General features: G+C 42.6%; 1 protein-coding gene across 1 annotated transcript in view; it reads left to right on the forward strand.

The window, feature by feature from the left end:
• The window catches only part of TIGD3 (tigger transposable element derived 3), a 106,508-nt gene extending 85,259 nt beyond the window's left edge, over positions 1 to 21,249 (forward strand). Inside the window, exon 2 of the mRNA XM_069207819.1 lies at positions 13,355 to 21,249. Coding sequence (XP_069063920.1) covers positions 13,394 to 14,824 — 1,431 coding nt within the window. The 5' untranslated portion in view covers positions 13,355 to 13,393 and the 3' untranslated portion in view covers positions 14,825 to 21,249. The remainder of the gene's footprint in view (positions 1 to 13,354) is intronic.
• The last annotated feature ends 3,634 nt before the right edge of the window (positions 21,250 to 24,883 follow it).

Below are 24,883 nucleotides of genomic sequence, written 5' to 3' on the forward strand. Positions count from 1 at the left end.
ACGATCATGCGGCACCTCTACAAGACTTGGCACAAGCCTCATGATGTTCGAGGGGCCTTCCGGCTCTTCTAGACGCTGCTGACACATAGAGGAGGGTTCAAACAGTCATACATGTCTGTGACTCCATTTGCACTGATAGGAAAGTTCCCCTCAATCAATTACACACTTTTTGGGAAACCGCTCTCGACATCACACTAACAGACAAGCAGCGGTCGCAATGTATAGAAGCACCCAAACTAATATCCACGAATGCTAGTTTGAAATTCATGCAGTTTAATTATCTACACCTCACATACCTCACCCCTGAACACTCGATGCAAATGTACCCAGGGACTGCCGACACTTGCCCCCGCTGTTGATTTGCACCGGCAGATTTCACACACCTGGTGTGGAACCTCCCTCAACTAATCCCCTTCTGGGAGGAGGTTACAGAGTTCCTAACTGAAGCATTAGCCACCCCATCCAGAGAGAGCACACATTGCCTACTGGGACTCACCTTCCACTCGGCCGCTTGTAAGCCAATCAACAAATAAGTAGACCTCGCTTCGGTGCTGGCGAAGCAGTGGATAGTCATGTGCTGGAAGTCTGCTATGCTTCCGCTGTCCCCCTGTGGCTCTCCGGATCTACGAACTGGCGTCTGGCGGAGCAAACTGCATTGACAATAGGAGGACCGAGATGCTCCATACCAACCACACCCCCAGGCTGGCAGAAATATCTAGAGAAAGTTAAGGCTAAAACGGATGGTAGACCACCATAATCATAGGAAGGATCCCACCGCTCTGCATTCCGGGGCAGTCAGGTCTTTCCATGCATTCTGGGGCTGCTAGGAAAGACCTGACCAACACTCCCTTCCCAGACACTAGCCCCAAGCCCCTGAACACAACACTCAATACTGGTGACTAACTCACTAGCTTACTCACAAAACGCACCAAGAATGCATAGACAGTGATGGACTACTCCCACAGGGTTCTCTTCCTCTCCCCGCTACGCTTCCCCCACCGCACGGATCCACTATCGTTTATGATATTTATTATCCATGGTTGATGTCAATGATACAGACACTAACATGAAGATACTAGTATGTTATTATGTAGACTCTTTATATTGTAATTAAGGAGACTGGGGGTATCCTCAGAAGTTGTGTCATTACAAACAGAAGTAACGTTAATACTGTCTCATCTCAGTTTCTCATATTTGAATGTGACATTCAAATGTTTAAAAAATAATTAATAATACCAATAAAGACGAATCAAAAAAAGTAACAGGGAGGATAGATAGATCATGAGCAGTAAAACGAGAGAGCACATCGTCCTCCAAAGTCTGAAGGAACCAATACTTAATTTGTGCTTGTTGTTTTCGGTGCGCAGCACCGGCACTTATTTTTGAGGGCCGGGGCTTAATTTTTTGCCTCAAGCATTTTTTGAGAGTAAAAGACACATATGGGAAAGTCTGAGGAAGAGAACAACGAAAAAGCGTCACAAAGGGAGAAAGCAGAAAGCTGCCAGAGTGATCTTAAGGGGCAGGGAGTGGCTGTACATAGATCAAAGAGGCCGGAGATGGCTTCAGGATTACGCTGCTTCAGTATTCGGTGCTCGCACATTTAATTGCAGCAGCGGCGTGTCGAAGAGGAGGGCTTTGGGCACGGCACCTTTTTATTTACAAATTAAGCACTGGAAGGAACCCAGCATATACTATTCCTCAAATACCAACTTTAAATACGTGTTATAAATACGTTAATTTTGTACAAAACTTTACAGTGTCAGTTTCTGAAAATATTATATTTCGCCACGAAATGCAGAATTTTCAGTTACATAATTACGTTAGATTCCCACTAATGAGAATTGTGTTTTCATCCAAAATAATATTTATGTTCAGAAATGTTAAATCTTGTGGGGTTTATTTGTAAGTACGTTTTTGCTTCCAAACAGCAGCTACTCATTTTTACCAAACATCCTCCTGTGCTGTAAGACATGGATAGACCCTGCCTTTCATGCAAATTTTTCATCATCAAATATAGAAGATGCCCATCTTGTGACTGAGTTTATAACTGCCATTGTGCCAGGGAAAGACGCCAGGATGTATACATGACTGCCCACAATTTGTCAAGGATGGGTCATCATTCTGTCAGTGGTAAAAAGAATATCTCGAAGAATTCCCACAGCATATCATGAATGACCGTATCCCAGGGATAGTCATTATTACACCAGGGGTAAAATGTCGCCTACAAAGCACACAATATGTCAAGGTCAGACCACTATAATGCCAGGAGTTGCAAGAACGTTGCCAGAATACCCCTATACATGTCACAGAGGTAATATGAAAACAAATCCACTAGTAAATACATGAAAGTACAGACACCACACATGTTCAGGGCAATATCAGTCACTAAGACGCACACACTACACTCTTCTCACTCATACACGTACCTTTCACTCACACTTCCCTCACCCACTTTCTCACTAACACATGTCTATTACTTATCCAAACTCCTCACACTCCTTTCACCCACTCACACTAACATAAGATTTGTCCCTATATGATCTAAGCCACTTTAACCATGGACTCGATTTGCCAAAATGCCAGGGGTAGTGGAAGTGGCATCACGCCCTTTGACCTCCACTTTCACTCACACATATACACTTACCAACATTATCACATAAACTCACTCACCTGCAAGCACGCACACAACATACATTTAAAAGCATTTTCACTTACCTCACCTGCCATGGAAGGGCATATTCCCAGCTAATTGTTGCACATCATTATTAACCCAATAGTGAATAATATGTTATTATTCACTATTAGAGTGATAAAAATTGTCAGAAAACAGAGTGGAGCCCCAACTGACGTCCACAATGACGTGCTACCCCTGTTTTATTGGCAATGAATTTGCCACCTCCTAGGCCGGGGTCACAAAGGCAGTGCCAGAGGTCACAAAGGGAAAACCAGGGCCCCTGGTGACCCCTAAATGAAGTCCTTGACTTTAACACATTCAATGGATAATAAGAACTGGTGCTTACTAAATTCTGATGCCCCACTTAAAAGGTATTGCTCTGAAACGGCCCACTCATGCACATTCCATCCCTTCTCTTCACAATCCTCTGACCTAACCTCACACTGATACATTTCTCACTCACCCTCCGAAAATTAACTTTTTTTCCTTGAGCAGTACATAGCCAGTACATAAAAAAGAAACATATAATGTTTATCTGTATGCATGCATAAAGGGCAAATACACAGCATATCATGTAACGACGCAATCCATGAAATCAATATAAAGTGCAGATCAGACAAGTGTCAAGTGCAAACATTATGTTCAATTCATGTTGTACGGGATAAAATCTGACAGCACAATTAACGCAACTTGATTAAAACATTCTTGGACAATTTCTATACAAAATGAACAGATACGTGCCAAATAGCGACCCAACCTTTAAAAACAATGTGAGGTACGGGCAGAAAAGGTGTCTGGGGCAGGTGCTATTGTCAATCTGTACAGAGCAGAATGTAACCAGAGAAATTCCTCCATTCTACAAGCTCAGCCAATAAAGAAGAGCTGCGCAGTGGCAATAAAATCCACACTGCCTGGCAGGCTGTTACAAGAAAGCGGGATGCTCGTCAGGCACCCACATAGAGTGGCTGCCGAACATGCAGTATGTCTTGACCGCTAAATGCGCGGCTGCCGATACAAATATATTTACTCTTTCTCACCGGTGTCTGGTGTCCAACTTGCCCAGTCTGTCAATAGGGCACGTGACTTTTGTTCATACTGTGAGAACTTCGAGGAACACCTCACTCGTCTGGCGTATACTTCCTTGAATACTTTTGTTCACTGCATTTCAGCCTGCTAGTGATCTAGGGATGGAATCTCTGCTCTGCTCTGTCGTTCTCCAATTTTTAGGTCGAGCGCAAGCGTTTGACCTCGTGTATACTTTTAGAATACTTCTTATGGCTTAAAGCGATTTCATATGTTGGCTGCAGTGTCCTTCAAAAATTCTTGCTCGCTAGTGGTCAGTACTGCCTTTCTCAATCTACTTTTTCTGTTTCCAAGCAGTGATCAACTACTGTATTATTCCACTTTGGTTTCTTTATCAGGGACTTGACTATTTTTGTTATTTCTATGGTGCTCCGCTTTCACTATGGGTGGTTTAGGCTGGTAGCTGCCAGCGTTTTATTGCAGCATTCCGTTCCTCCCATCTCCCCCCATGTTGTTGACATTTGTTTTGGCTTTATTCCAGTGCTGTCCTCATTTACCTCTGGCTCCTAAAATAAGCTTATTTTGCTTAAGAAACACCCTTGCTTTAGCTCACTGCTCACGAAAGCCAAAATACAGCCTTTTTGGTAGAATGTAGCTAAACCTAGAAGCAATGATGTGAAACTTGCTTAGTTTTGATTCGTATCTCAAGTCTCTCTCTCCAGAGCCGCTCCCTGCCAGCACTCACCACATTGCACACAGAGCATTGCTAAACTTCTTAATTTAGGCCATAAATCTTCTCAGGCTGCTCTGCTCATTGAGATGCGAGGCAAGAATGCTTGCAAGACTTTTTGTTCTGTTAAAATAAAAATAAAATACTTTTCCAGGCTTATTTTCCAATTGCTGTTCAGGCGTTTACACAACTTGAAGTAGTGCAGTCATCTTGTCTCTCCTCAAGGGCTTGTTTTCACAGCACGTACAACTTTAGTTGTGATGTCAATGGCCAGAAACGCGCATGCGGAAAAAGCTGTTCCAACACCACTGTGTGGAAACAGACTAACCAACAACATGCGTCAATGTGACTGTGAAAGGCGAATTAAATTAAGTTAACAAAGTATTTAATTACAAGAAAGTGATTCACAACGACCCCACTGTCAGGAAGTCTCACGCTTGTGTTGGTTCACTCTTCAGACCTCTCTCATTTGCTGTTCAGTACAATGTAGCCAGACTCTAGCTTTTGCCATGCCCTGCACACCAGTCAAACTGAAAACCAGAAATCCCTTGAGTGTATCTCAATGAATGACTTCCATTCAAACTAGGCAAACAGGGAAACCGTCCTATGACTGCACGGCTCTGCTCAAGGGCGAATGACATACATGTTTGTTTTCGTGTTCAGGCCAACATACATTGCGTCTTGTGGTGCATTCGATCCAATTATAAATTTGCGTGTTCCAATTCTTGATGGTAATTAATGAAATAACAACTAGACCCTTTCAACAATAATTATAACCTCATGATTTATGCAAGAGCACGCCTTGTGAGGGTTAATACGCATATATGTGCTTTGCACAATTGCTTTATGTAATCAGTAAACAGTGTCGTCTGACAAGTGGAGCAGAGGGGCTTAACTTGACACGAGACAAGCAGTGAAAAAACTGGTGCGAGTCACATGAAATTTGTTTAGTGAAACAATAATATACATCGACTTTGATGTAGAAAGCAAGGCCCACTGCCAGATAATGCAATTGTTACATATTAATGATGGGAGTTCCACTGAAAGCCTCTGAGTGGGAGAGGTTTGATGCAAGCTGGTATGGCTTTTTCAATTACAACGTACTAGAACATTCGGCTGTCTGTAGATGAAATATCCTGGCATCATTGGAATCCTGTTGGCTCCAGGATATGCCAGTCCAAGGCCCTCTTCTTTTAAGTTGTAGGCCTTGGATTGGTTTAGACCTATAAATCATAAGGCTTATTATAAACAGTCAGGCCTGCGGCAGAAGAGCTATAATGCAGTAGAAATTACCAATGTATTAGTCAGAAAACTTCATAGAGGGTAGCTAATTCCGGTTTGCGTTAGGCGTATGGACATGTGTTGTCCAAAATACTTTACCTTTGTTCTGCTCTGGAGATGCATTGCTGGACTTGTTGCTCAATTGGGTAGAATATTCACCAATTATGCGACTTTGGTGCAATGTGAGGGTGTGATAGATTCATGGCAGCTTCTTTTCCACTGACACAGAGGCTGGAGAGAGCAACTGATGCACCACCGGGCTGCCAACACATACACAGCTACATGGTGCAAGGTGTTCGTCATTCTTTGTTTCAGATATACACCCCCTAAGATCCAAGTATTTACGTGAACTGTCACTCAGTAATTGCGTCAGGTTGAAAATCCCTACCATGTGAATGTGCATCTTCTCAGTGCAACCCTGAGGGCCCAAACTGTGAGGGTGATTCAAAGGGGCCTACCATTCCCTAATGTAGGTCCATTGTCCTGTTAGGTTTCAGTTTGAGCTGCGTGCATATCAAAAGCAGCACCGGATGCCGCTCAGCCATCTGTTATCCTTGTCTTTATTGCCTAGGTCTCACCCTGCCTTTCCGCCTGCTATCACCTAATAATAGGCATTGTCATATTAATGGTCAGTAAAAGAGTTGACCCCCAGAAGCTAAAGTTACCGGACTCTCAGTTCCAAGGATGTGGATATGCATATAATTAGCATAGCAAATTGAAATTAGGATGCTAAATGGCAACATTTTATTTTTTGCTGCAGATGGAGGAAGGTATATGGAAGTGCTTTAGTTATATGCAAGACCACTAGAATTATGTGTCAGGAAAGGACCAAATTATAAGGCACAGTTGACCAATTTATGTGGAAAGAAAAGTCCAATAGGGCATTAACATTGCAAATAGTTTTAACTCTCATTTGTAATATGAGGCTTTGGGCCACTGCAATGCACCAGGTGCTGGACATTCCTATTAGCTTTCCGAAAAGCATGAGGTGAGCCAAATAGTGCAAGTGTGATCTCAGGGAAATCAGGACATGCGTAGAATCTGCAAGCACCTGAAAGACTTTTACCCAAAAATCATAAAGGGCTGGACATGTGAAACAGATATGGAGCAATCCCCTACCCCATTTATTTGACATTGAAAACATTGATCAGGAACTGCACAGACAGCGACAAGCTTGTGTAATCTGTTAGGGGTATGATATGCCAACCACATACATAAGAAAGCCATTCTTTTAAAATGTGTATCCCTCAGTGATTTATGGCCCAGTTCTGTCATATAAGTCCACTCTCCTTTGTTGATGGCACAACCAGTAGTATGGAACATTTTGGCCAGGGTATCATCTACGAGAGACTTGGTATTCTTACCCAGATCCTGATACCAATTCCCCACGCCCGTTTACTTTTGTATAGAAGATGCATTACTGCATGCATCTCTGGGCTCATGATAGAATAAGCTGCAGAAAGTGGACTGGATATCTCCCTACAGCTGAACATTAGGCCTCTGGAGTCATCCCCCAAGCACAAGCCTATTTTGTCCCATGTTAGACACCTTTTAGCAGGAAAGAAATCGCCTAGGATAGTGAATCCCTTTTTCTTCCAATGTTCCAGAGTGGCTTTGGTCAGTACAACGCCAGAGAATCGGCAGTCCTCTAGCAAACCCTCCTAACAGTCACACTGCTTTTTGTCATCCACCCATGTCTAACTTGTATGCCTTTCACTGACACTTATATAAGATTTGCCTCCAAATACTCCTAGGTACTTTAACACATTAGCTGTATAGGAAACAAGAATTTGTGCATACTAGAATCTGGTGAAATACTTGAAAAGGTATTTACCTAAAAGGCCCCTCTATCCTGTAAGAAATCACCTAACAACAAAACATATGTCTATTCCTCAGAATTTAAACAATGAAACGACAGTACTATTGTAATATTTTACACAGATAAGGATAGGATTCTACAATTGCCTACAATATTCAGTTTGCCCATTGGGTATCAACAAAAGTAAGAAGGTGAATGTGCGAGACCAGAAGTCATATCCCAGAACACCATTGACTCACTGTGTTAGTACACATGCAATATATATTCTTTAACTCCCTAAGGAAAACCATATGTTAGGAGTACTGTACTACTATTGAATATCTGCATAAAAGAGAATTGGCTAGTCACCAAGAACACAGGCGAGAAACACCCTACCAGATCTCTAGAATGTATAACCATATGAACAACATAACCATTTATGTCTTAGCAGCTGAACGTTTACAACAGAATTGAAATTCCATAAAAGACCAAATTTATTGGATTTCTAATCTGAGGTCTATTAAACAAAGACCCTGAAGTTTATACCTGTCTGATATGAATGACAAATGGAAAGGGAACAATGGATTGTGTACAGACTGCAAGCTGGTGCTGAGAGTGCTCAAGAGGTAACGACTCAAACTGCAATTGCTTTTGACAAGTGTATGTGATTCAATTTTTTTCCAACTAAATGTATTTCATGCCACTAAAATTATTACCTCACCCGTTCCATTAGAGAAGGATTGAAGCTAATTATTAACTAAAACATTGGCACAAAAATAGTAAGTTCACCTCGACTATAACCCAAAGCATATTTTCTGCAAACGTAGAATCCAGACAGGTTTCAGTCTTCGATTAGGCGAGGCTAGTTTGTTGCAACGTTAGTCACACTGTAAACAAACCCAAGTAACTCACCCCCCTATGGCAGGTGAAATGTGACTTGTTTTGGTTTAAGACTAACACAGACTGAGACGCTATATACTCCTGTCCTGACAGAATGACGCAGCACCTGTTTTACAGATTAGCAGACAGAATACTGTGTCGCAAACTCAATGGAGTAGTCGCTCCTCAAACTGCCTGACCGCCTTCCTCATTTAGAGACAGACTATAAACTTTCAGTTGACGGCACCCCTGTTGACTCCGCCAACTGAAAGCTTCCTTCGATGGTCCCGCAAACTAGGAGGCATCTGAGGGAAGCATTAACTGTCCGCCCTATTTAAGGTGGACGGTGTAGTGCCCTTTTTTCTGTCACCACCAGGTAAAACCAGGTGGTGAAGGACAGAAACATAAATTAATATCCCCCACACCCTTGGAGAAAACTTTTATTGTCTTTTGCTTTGGGAGTTTGTTTCTGGGAAAAAAAGTTACATTGTTGGTGAATGGCTGTCATATCCAATGGTGGATATCCACCAAACAATTTTTTACCTTGAAGGGAACCTCTGTGACATCTGGGCTGGCCATTATCTCTAATTTTGATGGGCGGAGTACTGTCAGGTAGCTGGACGTAATGTCCTCTACCATTGCGATGGGCAGTATTCCATCCACCAAACTCGAAATCAGGCCTATAGTTTTCACAATGACACTCACAAGCACTTGCTGCAGCCCATGACAAAAATGCACAGCTTTGGTAAATCATGGCATGAACATTCACCAGCTACTAACACAAGAGGTATAGGTCTCCTGACCAGACCCAGTATACCGTCACTGTATTTCTGTAATAATAATCTTTATTGTTTAGTTAATAAAAACCATAACAATCATCTCATAATACAACATGTTTAAAGATAAAACATCTCTAAAATTCTATAAAATTCCGTAAATTCCTTGGCCATGAAACCATGCAAGGATCTAAAATCAGTTTCTTAATTCTAAGATGCAAAAAAGTGTGTGATTAAGTATGCATCCTGGATGTCAGGTTTACGTCTTTGGTGTTTGCAGTCAAGAATTAGATAAATTTGCATATAAAAATTCTGTAAATTCCTTGCCCGTGAAACCATGCAAGGCTCTAAAATCAGTTTCTTAATTCTCAGATGCAAAAAAGTGCGTGATTAAGTATGCATCCCGGATGGCAGGTTTACGTCTTTGGTGTGTGCAGTCAAGAATTTGATAAATTTGCATATTTATTGTGCATCATTAGGATCAAACCTTGACATCGCCGCTGACCGACAGGAACGAGTCCCATTTCTCATAAAAAGCGGTTTTAATAGTTTGTCTGCTGGCTTCTTTTAAGGCTGGACAAATACAAATCAGGTGAACCATATCTTCTTTTGGGTCTTTGCATAGCCTGCAGGAAGTCTCTCCTCTATTCTTCCACAATGGTTGATCCGCTCTAGCAGGAGATGCTCACAAACGCAGAGTCAAGAAGCGATGCTTGACGTGAAGTGCGAAGGTTTCGGTCAGGTATTGTGATGGGGCCATGGTGGTATAGGTGTGCATTAGCAGCCAGGCGTGTGAGTGTTGCCCAAGTTTAGCTTTATCATCTAGAAAGATTGGATACTTATTTCCTTTTTTATCGCTCGACACAAAAGGGAGTACGACATGTTAGAATCCCATAGGTACTTTGTTTTCGTCTCTTGCAAGGAGTTGTTCAGGTATCTGTTGTATACTGAATTAGGATTGCCATTTACTGAACTCCATAGTGCTGCTACAAGCGGGCTGACAGTGTTTTTCCTTATTTTGTACCAGATCTTCATTGTGTGGGCCTTCCTGTCAAGCTGCTGTTGTGTTAGACCAAATTCCAGTCTTATCTGTGCAGGGGAAGCTGAGCGAGGAAGATTGAAGACTTGCTTATAGATTTTTATTTGCTGCCTTTCCAGAAGGCTAGCATCTTTCCCGTATTGGGCTGCGCTTCCATATGTAATTGCTGGAAGGAATTTAGCCGACATAACCGACATTAGTGGTTTATATGATGGGCCCTTTAATCTTTTAGCAAGAGTGCAGAAAGCGAACGCCAAGGCTTTGGACTTCTGTAGAATATACTGATTTTGCGGCACAAAAATTGATCTTATTGTCTACTGTAAGTCCAAGATATTTGTAGCTGCAGATCGTATCGAGAGTGAAACCGTTCAATTTTATTTTGTTTGCAGGATTCAAAGAGCAGCCTATTGACATTGTTTTTGTCTTTGAAGTGTTAACCTCTGGTTTGTTTGTCTTTGCAAATTCGCCCAAGACAGTAACCAGTCGTTGCAACCCTATTTTTGTGTGGCTTAACAGAACAATGTCATCAGCATACGATAGATGTGTTATAGCCAGACTTCCCATCCTTGGAGAATGTGAGTTGGTTGCATCTAGTTTTGCAGAGAGATCTGCCATGAAGAGGTTAAAGAGGTGCGGGGCCAACACGCAGCCTTGCTTTAATCCTATATTTGTTGGTATTCTCCTGGAAACTTTTGAGCCGTCTGCTACCTTGATTCGTACCCAAGTTTTGTCATACAGCAATTCTATACACCTCAAAATGCGTTCTTGCTAACCCCAACTCCTTAGTTTGTTCCAGGGAATTGCTCTGTCCACACAATCAAAAGCACTTTTGAAATCCACAAAATATATGTGTAAATTTTTCTTTAAGCACTTTGCTCGATTGGCTATATCTCCTAGCGCAAGAATGTTAGTCACTGTGCCGTAGCCCTTCCGGAAACCAGTTTGATTCATAGGGACCAAGTTATTTAAATTAGACCAGGTGAGCAGGTCTGCTAGGATTAAAGAGGCAAAGTATTAAATAATACACATTTTTTCATTACTTGCGTATTATTTCGCCACCACAATGAGAACTCTGCCGAACTTAAAATTGACTTCGGACTGATCTGAAACAAATGCAGTGACCTAATATACACAACCTCCACAGAGATTTTAGTTTGGTACCGATTAAAAATCATGATAATCGCTATGGGCAGAAACAACAGAAAATGATTTATGAAACTTGAATAACAGTAAACAATACATTACTCTGTTTTAAGGTAACACTTTTCATAAATCACCACTTTGGTGTCTTGTACAGCATTCATGCCCAAATTGTGTTTGCTGTAGAAGTCTCACACACCTCATTTGGTGTAGAAAGTGCTTTACCTGTTTTATTCTTTGTTACTTGGGTGTAGTTGATACTGTCTGAGGGATCGATTTGTATTTTCATGTTTTGTTGTAGTTTTGGAAAAGCTCAAGGGTTCACAAAACCTGAGAGAACCATTTTTGCTGGACATCACAATAAATGCACATATATTCCATGGTCTCAAGGAAGTTATTTAATTATACAATAATATTGACTTCGTTTCAATTTGTATACATACATTCATTTCACTCACACTTTCACTCCCCCCACTTCCTCTCTCTCACTACTCTCATTCACAGACACGGCTCTTATATTCCTCTCCCTCCTGTGCACGAGCTAGGTCAAGCTACGTTCGGTTACGTCAGTTCTTGACCGTTCTAGTGGCGATTGCACACGTATTACATTCATTCATGAATTAGATCATTCTTTCTTGTTTTGTCTCGCCCCCACCATACCCCTTCTCTTTTCTTTAACTCTCCTTCTCCTTTACATCTCTTTCCTTATTTCTCTTGCCAGCTAATTTCCTTACATTTTCTCATGTTATTTTATTTTCCCTTCTGATCCCCATCCATTTCTCCTAGTACCGCTCGCCTTCTCCGTCTTTGTGTCTCTTGCTTGCCCTTGCTCACAGAAGGAGACTTTCCCTCTGCCCTTGTATCCATTGATGTTCGGTCTACAGGCCGAAAGAGAGAAAGAATGTAGCGAAATAGCATACAAATTCGCCATTGTTACCGAGTTCACCAACTAGAAAATATTTTCAATGAAAACGCTTTACAGTTAATAGTTGCCACATTTACTAGGGAATAGATTTTTAGTGGCTGAGGTAGTTGGGTAATTTCAAATACTAAAGCAAAATGTATATAAAGTGAAAAGGTGTCAGACGAGCTTTTACAGACTTTTGCAGTGTGTGCAGGCACACAAATGCAACTGTATGTTGAACTGTGCTCCACCCTCTGCACAGGCAGATAGACCATAAGAACCACATGCCTGCTGTTCCCACCCACTGGGTAGCAGACCTTAACGCTATGTGCGTGCTGTGCATGACCAGCAAGAACGTCCATTTGCCTGGCTGAGCTCTCTAATTTCCACTTCCATTCATCTCCATGCACATTTCCATCATAGAGGCCTCATGCTTGCTGGCACATGGTGCAGTCCCTCCCAGATCCCACCTCTAAACCTCCCCCAAGTCCCCAGAAGTCAATGGTAGGGACCCGGGCTGCCTGCAGTGGGATTTTTAAGCAGGCACTGAGAAAAGACAGTATTTTCCACTGGTATAGAGTTAATATTAACAAACGGGGCTGAGAAAACGGCTTGTGTAGCTCGTTAATATAATGTATTCCACATACCCAGGTATCCACCTTCTCAGAATGTTTTTTCCAGTGTTTAGCCAAGGCTGAGCCCTGACGTGGACAGTAACCCCACAGACATTTCTTTAAGTGGAGGTCAACTATAGGAACTACGACTGCCTTGAGGCTGGTGTATTCACTAATTGCACTGGCTCGAATTGCCGGTGGTACCAATAAAATGCCAGTCTGCTGGAAACCCTCTTTTCACCCAATGAGAAAAAAGAGTCAAAACTCATTCTTACAATCAAACTCTGTCAAAAATTGCAGCTAATCCCACGAATCACACTAAACACATGATTGCTTTGGGGTGGGTAAAAGAAAATGATACATTGTCCATTCTTCACTATACTTTGGACTTGTGCAATCTTTCATTAAGTATGTTTACAAGTAATTTATGTTTTGCATAAGCATTGTGTGTCTTAAAACTTACTTTCTCTTGTTCTGGTAATATATTTTTTTCTAGATTATTGATGGGCCCCTAAGAACATTGTCAGTAATCGGGATGGAGTTCATTGGAAAGAAAAAGCTCCACGCTTTGTCCCTGGCGGAAAAGATTCAAGTCTTGCAGATGCTGGATGAGTCAAAGATGTCCCAGTCGGAGGTGGCTCGAAGATTCCGGGTTTCCCAACCACAAATCTCCAGGATCTGCAAGAACAAGGAAAAGCTCCTTGCAGATTGGTGCAGCGGGACTGCCAACCATGAGCGTAAGCGCAAGCGTGAGTCAAAGTACAGTAGCATTGATGAAGCTCTCCTATGCTGGTTTCACATTGCCAGGACTAAGATGTGGGATGTCACTGGTCCAATGCTGCTCCAGAAAGCCAAGGATCTGGCAGACATAATGGGCCAGGACTTCATACCTAGCATCGGGTGGCTGGTGCGCTGGAAACGCAGGAACAATGTTTGTTTTGGCCAGCGTTACACCTCCAGAGCTTACTACATCAGCGACACATTTTGTGAGGACAGTGTTGCAATCAAGCTACCACAGATCTTAAAAGATTACACACCAGAAAACATATTCAGTTGTAAAGAAACCTGTTTGCTTCATAAGATGGTTCCTGTTGAGGGAAATAACTCGTCGAAAGAAAACAAGGAAGGGGTCTGTGTGCTCTTGTGTATTAACAGTTGTGGCAGTGAAAAACGGAAGCCTGTAGTGGTTGGTAGGTATGTGCCCACGCGTTGTTTCTTTGGTACGAATCATGACAGATTACCAGCAGTATACCGAAGCAGTTGTAATGGCTGGATGACCTTTGATCTCTTTTTAGAGTGGCTGGTGGACTTTGATCGAGAGATGGGAAAGCAGGGTCGAAACGTTGCTTTAATTTTAGGCCATGGCCTTGTCCATCCTGATATTGAGATGGCCAATGTGAAGCTGGTGTTTCTTCCTCGACACGATCGCTCAGTATCCCCACTACACTCCGAGATCATTCGGAATTTCAAATCCCACTACAAGGGCAGACTCCTAGGAAAAGTATCCTCCATTAGGACCGAGACAGACAGATCTCCAGTCTCAATTGCAAGCAGTTTGTCAATGCTAGACACCGTCCATATGATAGCAGCGGCCTGGGAAAAAGTGCCCCGTTCGCTTGTTCAGCAGTGCTTTTCAGAGGCTGGCTTCAGTACAGGGAGGAAGACATATGGTCCTTTGTCTAATACGCCCCCACCAAAGGGGACGAACCAAGAGGATTACAGCCATTTTATTGACCTTGACGAGGAAACCACTTTCTGCCAACACAAGGGGACCTACATGTATAAGGAGGAAGAGGATGGGGAGAGGAGTCGCGAGGACCTGCTGGACAGCCTCCCTACGAAAGCAGACGCACTGAGAGCTATAGGGACCCTAAGAAAGTGGTTTGAATGCAATGGCTCAACCGAGGACATCTTTCTGAAGTTTTATGACTGTGAAGAAGAAGTTGAGCGTCTGTGCTGGCAGTGAAATAAAATAAATCTTGACATATTATTGCGCTACGGTTTGAAAACACGAAGCACAGCACTATTAGTGCTCTTTAAGGGTTGAAAGAACGATTTCATGAACAGTGTTTATTTCTATCTTATTTCGGTGCAGTTATATGTGCTTTCCACACTGGTACCTTTTGACATTGCTGAAATCCTGGTTTTACGTGTTTCCACATTTTTCCCAGTTGACATATATTATTTTTCGAATTGATGGTTTTCTTTGTGAGACCAGTATCTGCTTGCTGGGTAGATCAAGGCATGCCCGCACTCTCGTTTGGTGACATGTTCTATTCACAACAGATCATAAACTTTGCACCAGCCATTCCGTTTTTACTGACGTTTGCCGCAGCTAAACATAAACCACTATAACTACAATTTACCGGGGCTTTATAAAATGGAAGGGACCTGCAAGGATTTGTGGCGTACCGGACCAGTGACTCGGAAACTGTACTGTAAAGCGTACTGAATAATTAATTGCGCACCTAGTCTACACTTCAGGTGCGATCAACTGGTTGTTCCAGAAAGTATAATCCAAACTAATAACAGAGTCCCCAGTGGAAACATTTCACTACGTTTAAGAGGGTTTAGGACTGTGGTTGGATATCAGCAACCTGATACAAATAAATAGTGGTCTGTAGAAGCAGAGAAAAAGCTAATTGAGGGCCTGATTTAGAGTTTGGTGGAAGGGTTACTCTGTCACAAAGGTGCTGGGTGTCCCGTGGGCTGTATTGCAATCTTCATAGGCCATTATTGGATTGTAATACAGTGGATGGGATTTCTGTCACTGTAATGATGGAGTAACCCCTCTGCCGAAAACTAAATCAGGCCCTTAGTTTACAAAGGCTGCTGTGTTTCCAATATTACTAGCTGGAATAAGTACTAGCAACACAATTGCAAAATGTTGACTTAAAGGGAAGAGCAGAATAGAGCAGGTAACACAGTGGTTATTGATAACGGGGGTTTACCATTTTGATTTTTAATTTTAGAAAAAACTGAGGACCAATAGGCCAATTTAGGGTAGTTCACATGTAACTGGGAGCAGTTCTGGCATGTAACAATTCAGCCCTATCACGGTACTGGAATCACACACGTGCTACACAGAGGTGGAATAGTTTTACATGTTTGCCAGGTACCTTTCTAGACACTTTATAAATAACAATTACGAGGCTAGAAAAATAAATTATTTTTGTAGACCCTTCGGTATGATGAGATTATTTATAGTATATCTCTCAGGATCACTAGTGGTGAAACATTGCACCTTGAATTAATAAGAGTATTTACTGAGTGTGATTAAGTCTAACGGTTAGAGATTGTAGCATTAGCATAGTGTGGTGTAAGACTGAATGCAGCACTAGACTCTAGTACTGCACCTAATTAGATATAAAATATTCCGGCATGTTGCTCTTTTAGAAAGACTAACAGATTCTATGTGGTATTTGCTGAAAATCTTATTTTCAAATTGTGTATATTTTGTCTGGAAGGAACTGAGTTGTTATTACCGGGTCAGTGTCTGCACCGCATGATGACTGATTATTATGCTAGGTTCCTGGTTTCAGTACGACCACCAGCCCCTGTGTAACCAGCGCCTCCACTGCCATCAAAACCATAACATCCTCTGTCCACCTGCTGTCATACACCAACCTTATCCGGCTAAGGCAGACACTCCTGAGGAAAGTGAGATTTTTGAAAACAGGCAGGTCGGAGAGAAGAATGTGATGATTACAAAGTATCAGCTAAGGGAGATCCTGTGCCACCACATGCTTATTATCTACCATATAACATCGCCTGATTCCATTCCTTGGTAGAGAAAGCTTTTAAGCGGATTGCGCTTCTAATTTCTATAACTAAAATAGCTATATTTTCTGTATGATTTTAAAGAGCCAGCAAGGAAGACATTAAAGGTGAATCCCTTAGTGGATCACATGCAGCACAAAGGCATTAAAATATTGCAGTCAACAGGATTGTTCCCTACATTGGTGCCACACTCTGACAGAAATACAGAGCCTTAGATGGCCCACATATATTATTTATTGAACAACCAAAAGACAATTTGGTATTGGTGCAAGCTGCCCAAAGGTGGTCTAAAAAAAAGATCCTCACCAGGCAGGTAGGACAGGAAAATGGACAGCTTCAGGCAATCACGTCTGCCAAGGATGCTAATTCTGACACATAGGACCCTCTATGGAGAATATTCCAAAGGGCAAAAAGGTGGAGGCAAGAGCCATTCTTTTGGAAGTATAATGAACACCGACAGCAATGATAGACTGCTAATTGTATGTGACAACAAAAGGATTAAGACAGCGAAAATGGGCATTGGTTCTCCGAGATAAAGGATGGCTTAGGTGTTAATTCTTCAGCTGTGATGGTCAAAACCGTATACTGGACATGTTCTTTGATGGAAAGATTTTATTTGGCTACTAAGTGACATGGCTGTCCAGGCCATAGTTGTGCATGTCACACAGCAAATTCTACAGGAGTACCTTAGTACCACAAGCAATTACCATTTGGAAGGACTTTTGGCAGAGGCATATCTGACTTTCAAACCCTGAGCTAACCACACCACCAACAGCAAGCACCATATTATCCTCAGCAGTATGACTCTTCAGAACACTATAGTGTGCCATTGCATTCCTCATAGTCTAGATAACCTCTCAAAGAGAGGGGGAGTAACCAACCAAAGCCGCAGGATTCACCAAGATGCCTATGGCAATTTCATGGCACGAACCTCCTCACTCCCCCCAAAATATATTAGACAGAATAATTTGGAGCCATTATATAAAATGGACTGCAATCACTTCAGACAAATGGATGCTAGATGTTTGATATAGGCATGCACTATAGTCTGTTCACAGATTACGTCAACTGCCACCAGACAAGATGGTAAATCAACATGTGGATCAGCTGTTTGCCTGATCCAGTCAATGATCCAGAAGGAGAATATAAAGTCCATCACCAAGTCCAGGTAAAAGTAGGGATTCTACAGTGGGTCCTTCCTAGTCAAAAATACATCTGGAGATAGGTTACCAATTCTGTACTTCTGTAATCTGAAAAACTATCTCGGGAAAAATCCTTTTAAAGGCCACACTGCAGGAAGTTGCACAACTACTTTACAACTACTTCAGGAAAATGAATTCATGACATCTCTGGATGTTCACAATGAAGATTTCATAGGCTTCTATGATTTGAGGTTGCCAGTTACCAAAACTCCTTCAGTCTTTCTTTCAACATCAAGTCTGATCCCAGTATTTTCATAAAGAGTATGGCCTTGGTGGCAGGTCCTCTGGTATTTTCTTGTCTAGACAACTGGTTATTCAAAGGTGAATTGCACAGCATGACACAATCTTACACAACAGTTTGTGCCATTCTGTTCACCAGATTAGGCCAGTCTCTGAACACAAGCAGATCCTTAGTTCAGTCCACAACGTTTAAGCCATTCTAGATATCAAGTCAGGGAAGGCTTTGGAGGATAGTATTCTGAGATTGCCAAAACTCTTGACTCTATTTGAAGCCTCTTAGGATGCCAAGTCAGGGAAGGCTTTGTTTAAAAGAAAGTATTCAGAGACTGCCAATACTGTTGAAATCCAGAAGTTTCCCAGTGTTACAGCATAGCTCTACAAGCCTCTGGTAGGCATGATATTGTACTGCATCCCTCTCATATTGCTCTCATGCTTGTAAAGCATCTCCTTCAAGAAGATTTCAATGTGCAATGACCCCAATCAGCCTGATCCTTCGACATCTGCGTCTTCATCATGGCCCTAATCAAGTCATCACTCTCTTAGTGCATTTACAGGGGCTTCATTTCAATAGTCCTTCAGTTTCATCCACAAGCTCGGCACGTCTCCATGACTACAGATGTCCCAATGGAGAGATGGGGCGCACATGTACCAAATTAAAGTAAAAGGCTTATTGTCTATGAAAAGGGAAAAGCTCAACATCAACATTGTAGAACTCATAGGCATCCATAAGGATGAACAATATGCCTGTGTTTTACATGAACAAAGAAGAATGGGGTCTTTTGTGCTGTCAAAAGAAGCACAATGCCTATAGAACATGAATGGCTCGATATGAAATATCTATAACTGCGGAGAATTTGCCAGGCCTCAGCAGTGTGTTGGCAGACACCCTCAGCCTCATGGAAATTGTGTGCCTTAAGTGGGAACTGAGTAAGGGTCACCAGGACAAAGTGTTTCAATGTTGGAGACGTCCCAATGTGGGCCAGTTCACTACATCTTCCAACACGAAATGGTGGTTTACTGCCAGCAAACAGAGGCACCCAGAATCTGGGAAGGGGGAACAGGGTGTAATTTTTTGATCGTATGTACAAGAACTTTGCATACCTTTGTCCTCCTTTTCACCTCTTTCCAAGAGTAGTAAGCAAAATTAAGAGAGAACCTTTGCAATCTGATTCTTATAACTCCCACATGGTCTCATCAGTAGTGGTTCACAGACTTTCCTCTTTTGAAAGACCAGCATATTCCCCTGTGCAATCAATTGAATCTATTGACCATAGATGGAGGATAGATCTGCCATGATGTGAAATCCTGTTATAGGCCAACGTACTATCAAACACTAAGCTGTCTCAAGCAGGATTAAAAAGGTTTTGCATTTGGTGACAGTTGAAAAGATTGTTTCCAGTGTCTGCTAGGCCTCACTTGATTTTACCACATCACCACTTAGCCCAATCAGGCCTTAAACATGGTTCACTTAAAGTACATTTTTAAGCTAAATCATGATTCCACTGTTCTGAGGACAATGATTATTCTTTCCCACAGAGCTGTCAACCTGAGGCAGAGAGATATTTGCACTGTCAGTATTTGAAGGTGTTCTCAGTTGTACTATGAAAGAAAAAGATTCTTCAGGGAAATTGACTAACTTTTGGTAACCCTAAAAAATGCTCTCCTCTTTCCAAGCAGCAAATTGCTAGATTGATAGCAGCTGCAATTCGTTTTTATCATGCTAGAGCTGGTCATCCATGCCATAATTCTGTGATGGAGCATTCAACTAGAGAAGTAACAGTGACAGTCGGTTTCTATGCAGGAGTGCCCTTATTGGAATATAGAGGATGGTATCCTCAAAGAACTGCTTTACTTTTAAGAAACCCTGTTGCATGTTTACAGAGGCTTTAGGAGACTGCTGGAATCAAACGGTCCTCCATCATCTGTTCTAATGTGGTTAATATTGTGCATATACTGCTTGTTATTCTGATTTGAGCATATGGTTATGAAAGATCTACTGCTAGAGAAGAACATTTTCCAAGGTGTATATCTTTCATAGATTCACATGAAACACACCCTCCTTCCTATCCAAGGCTCACCTTTTCTGCACATTTTCCACATTGATGCTTTGAAATCTGACCGATGATGGCCTGTAGGTGGTGTGGCATTTAGTGCACGCTTATCTCACTGGCTGGCATTTAATCAGTTTACAGTGAGGTGATTGTGCTACCTAAGTGATACTGTTTACAGCCTTTCATAAAAACAGATTTCTGCATGGATGCTTGAATTAATGTCAGCCACTGGCAATTACTCGGTGCCAAACCCCAATGCATTGATATTTGCCACTATGCCACTTATACAGATATATGTGGATACATTTTGGTCCATCTCCAGTAGGACACTCCAGACCAGGTCCCTTCCAAAAGTGAACACAAGTAACCCAAGCTTCCACCTACTTAAGTCTTGACAGTGAGGTATAGCTTGAGCTTTGTTGCACAGTGAGCATGGGATTCGTGTCTGGACATAACCATTGCACTTGGGAGATCTACTGCAAAAAATAAATAAAACCAAAGTGATGGATGGAATACATGAACTTATCTCAGCCACTGGCAATGGCTTGTCTCTACATCCCATTCCATCCATTTTACCCGATACGCCACTCTAACCTGAGACCGGTCATGTGCAAACCTATCTTGGCCCTGCATCAGTGGGTCCAACCCCAACTGCTAGACCAAGTCCTCTCCAGATAGGAGCGCAAGCAACCCCAGACTAGTTTCAACCTACTTCTCGTCAGTGAGGTGAAGCTTTAGTCATGTGGTACAATGAGCAGAGGACCCACATCTGGGCATACATTTGGCACTTATTTATTTATGTTTGTATGTTGTTCCAACTAGTAATGCTGTGTTGGAATTATATAAGTTATTTTACCACTTCTTTAGGTTCTGTTTCATTTGAGTCACATTACTGATGTCCATGAACAGTAATAAAACTTCTTAAAATCTGTGAAATATTTCCATTCGGTATCCTGTCTTTTTCATCTTTCTGTTTTTTTTTGTATACCGTGTTCCCATATGGATTACTTTGTTGCCTTGTTTCCTATGTGAAAAAGGTCGATCTGAAATTTTACACTGAACATTTATTGTTTTTGTTTATTATTTTTGTAAGGTGCACACAAGTTCCTGGGTCCAGCTTCTAGATGCAGCCGAAAATAAAAGAATTGAACTGCAAATTGATAAAGCTAGATTGAAAGCTGTTCTTTATCCTTAGATCTCTTGGAAAGAGTGTTACAAAATGTTGCCCATGCCACTTTTGAAAGCTCTGCCTCCAAATCTGAAAAAACGCTATTTATCGGTTAACAGATTTTCAATCGAACATGAGGACATGGATGAGATTGATGGAAAAGCATAGAGCTCTGTATGGAATGTTGTGACCTATGGGCAGCCAAATCGGTTGGAGTGTTATGGCACACATGTGATAATTTTACTTAAGGCCATACATGATGCCTGTCGCTGTTATGTATGTGTAGCTTTTGAACAGATATCTTTAGAAGACTTAAATAGGTGGCTATGAGGTATTGTAATAAAAACATTAGTATTTTGTAGTGTTTGATAGTTAACGAGTGGCAAGTTGAGAGGGCACATATCCAATGACATATTCAGATATTATTAAGATCAGAATCTCGAATTTGTTGCTGTTTAGACTATTCATTTTCATCCCGTTTTTGACTGGCATAGACAGTTATAATGATTGTTGGACCTGGCTTTTTGACAGGGTCATCCCCAAACTTTTTGCCTCCTTCCTCCTATTTTTTCTGACCTGTTGTTGTTGGCTTTTGACCTCTGGGCACTTTACCACTGCCAACCAGTGCTAAAGTGCATATGCTCTCTGTGTAAATGGTACTATTGATTGGGTTATCCATGATTGGCTATTTAATTTACTTATAAGTCCCTAGTAGAGTGCACTATATGTACCTAGGGCCTGTAGATTAAATGCTGCTAGTGGGCCTGCAGCACTGGTTGTGCCACCCACTACAGTAGCCCCTTAACCCTGTCTCAGGCCTGCCATTGCAAGGCCTGTGTGTGCAGTTTCACTGCCACTTCGATTTGGCATTTAAAAGTACTTGCCAAGCCTAGAACTCCCCTTTTTCTACATATAAGTCATCCCTAATGTGTGCCCTAGGTAACCCCTAGAGCAGGGTGCTGTGTAGGTAAAAGGTAGGACATGTACCTGTGTAGTTATATGTCCTGGTAGTGTAAAACTCCTAAATTCGTTTTTACACTACTGTGAGGCCTGCTCCCTTCATAGGATAACATTGGGGCTGCCCTCATACACTGTTGAAGTGGCAGCTGCTGATCTGAAAGGAGCAGGAAGGCCATATTTAGTATGGCCAGAATGGTAATATAAAGTCCTGCTGACTGGTGAAGTCGGATTTAATATTACTATTCTAGAAATGCCACTTTTAGAAAGTGAGCATTTCTTTGCACTAAAATCTTGTTGTGCCCTTCAATCCACGTCTGGCTAGGTTTAGTTGACAGCTCCTTGTGCATTCACTCAGACACACCCCAAACACAGGGTACTCAGCCTCACTTGCATACATCTGCATTTTGAATGGGTCTTCCTGGGCTGGGAGGGTGGAGGGCCTGCCCTCACACAAAGGACTGCCACACCCCCTACTGGGACTCTGGCAGACAGGATTGAACTGAAAGGGTGCTTGGTGCATTTCTTAGACACTCTTTGAAGTCACCCCCACTTCAAAGGCACAACTTAGTATAAAACAGGGCCTCTGCCCTACCTCATCAGACACTTGCTGGAGAAGAAACCTGAACCAGAAACTACATCCTGCCAAGAAGAACTGCCTGGCTGCTCAAAGGACTCACCTGTCTGCTTTTCTACAAAGGACTGCTGCCTTGCTGTTGGCCTGCTGCCTTGCTGAACTGCCTGGCTGCTCAAAGGACTCACCTGTCTGCTTTTCTACAAAGGACTGCTGCCTTGCTGTTGGCCTGCTGCCTTGCTGAACTCTTGTCTGGCTGTAAAAGTGCTCTCCAAGGGCTTGGATTGAGCTTGCCTCCTGTTCCCTGAAGTCTCAGGACCAAAAAGACTTCTCTCTTCCTCGTGGACGCTCCGTGCACCGAACTTTTCGACGCACAGCTTGTTCCGCGGCAAGAAAAAACGCCACACACTGACGCTGATCGACGCGACGCCTTCGGGACAACCGAGACTTTGACGCACGGCCTCGCAAGGACAACGCCGCCCGACTTCCCAGGAGAAATCGACGCGACGCCTGCCGTGAGATCGAAACTTTGACGCACGGCCTCGCAAGGACGACGCCGCCCGACTCCCCAGGAGAAATCGACGCGACGCCTGCCGTGAGATCGAAACTTCGACGCGCAGCCCCGCAGAACAACGCGCAGCCGGAAAACAAGCAGGAAAATCCACGCACAGACCCGGGACATCTGGTACTCCCCACGAACCACAGAAAGAGACTGTCCGCGCGCCAGAAAACGACGCACGACTCCCCGCGTGGAAAATAACGACGCAAGTCTGTGTGTGCTGAGGAGAAATAGACGCACACACCAGTTTTCCACGTACCTCTTCTCCTGTGGCCCTCTGAGGAGATTTTCCACCAGAAACCAGGTACTTTGTGTTTGAAAGAGACTTTGTTTACTTTCTAAAGACTTAAGACACTTTATATCACTTTTCAGTGATATCTTTACAAATTCATATTGCAACTTTGATCGTTTTGACCTGAAGATACCCAGATAAATATTATATATTTTTCTAAACATTGTGTGGTGTATTTTTGTGGTGTTATGCTATGGTATTGTATGATTTATTGCACAAATGCTTTACACATTGCCTTCTAAGTTAAGCCTGACTGCTCGTGCCAAGCTACCGGAGGATGAGCACAGGCTGATTTTGGATTGTGTGTGACTTACCCTGACTAGAGTGAGGGTTCTTGCTTGGACAGAGGGCAACCTGACTGCCAACCAAAAACCCCATTTCTAACATTGGTGATCAGCGGTGAGGATAGGACTTGTGTTTGTGCAGTGACATACAGTAGCTAAGTATTTCACTACCTACCCACAGTTGAAGGTCAACTTGATTTTTCATCTTTTTTGGCTTTTGATTCTCTGATGTCCTCCTGGATATACTATTGATATTTTGGACTTTGGATTTTGGTTTTTGCTGGTAAGATCTTATCAGAATGGGATTGCTTACCTACTCATTCTTTGTTCGTACTGACCACCTCACTAAGGCTGACCTAAGGAAGCTTTGCAGAAAATGGGGCCTTCCTGTAGCAAGGAGATCTACTAAGGCGGAGATGCTACATAACTACATAGTCTGGGGGGAGGAAAGATGGGCAGAGAGAGAGGCAGCAAGAAACCAAATGACTAAGTACCCCTCAGATGAGGAGGAGGACTACGCACATGAGGAGGAAGACTGCTCACATGAGGAGGAAGACTACTCAGATGAGGAAAGAGACCCAGAGATAGATGAATGGCTCCGAAGTCAAAGGCGACAGGAGCAACAATTAGAGGAGTATCTTGCAGGGGTTGAGGCAAAAAGACTCTTAGCCCTGGAAGAAGAAAAGATTGCAGCTCAAGAGCTGAGCTGTAAAGAGCTGAAACTGGAGGCCGGAAGGGCTGAGTCCAGTTCAGATGGTGGCAGCAAAAATCTTGCATCTAGTACTGCTGAAGAACGGCACAAGCCCAGAGATGTGGTGCCCCACTTGAAGAAGGGAGTTGACACACCCCAGGCGGTTCAAGGGTATGAGGTAGTTCCCGTTATGCACAGGGTCCCTGAGAAGGATTGGGGAACTGGCA

The sequence above is a fragment of the Pleurodeles waltl genome, chromosome 9 (assembly GCF_031143425.1).
Source record: "Pleurodeles waltl isolate 20211129_DDA chromosome 9, aPleWal1.hap1.20221129, whole genome shotgun sequence".
Classification (NCBI taxonomy): domain Eukaryota; kingdom Metazoa; phylum Chordata; class Amphibia; order Caudata; family Salamandridae; genus Pleurodeles; species Pleurodeles waltl.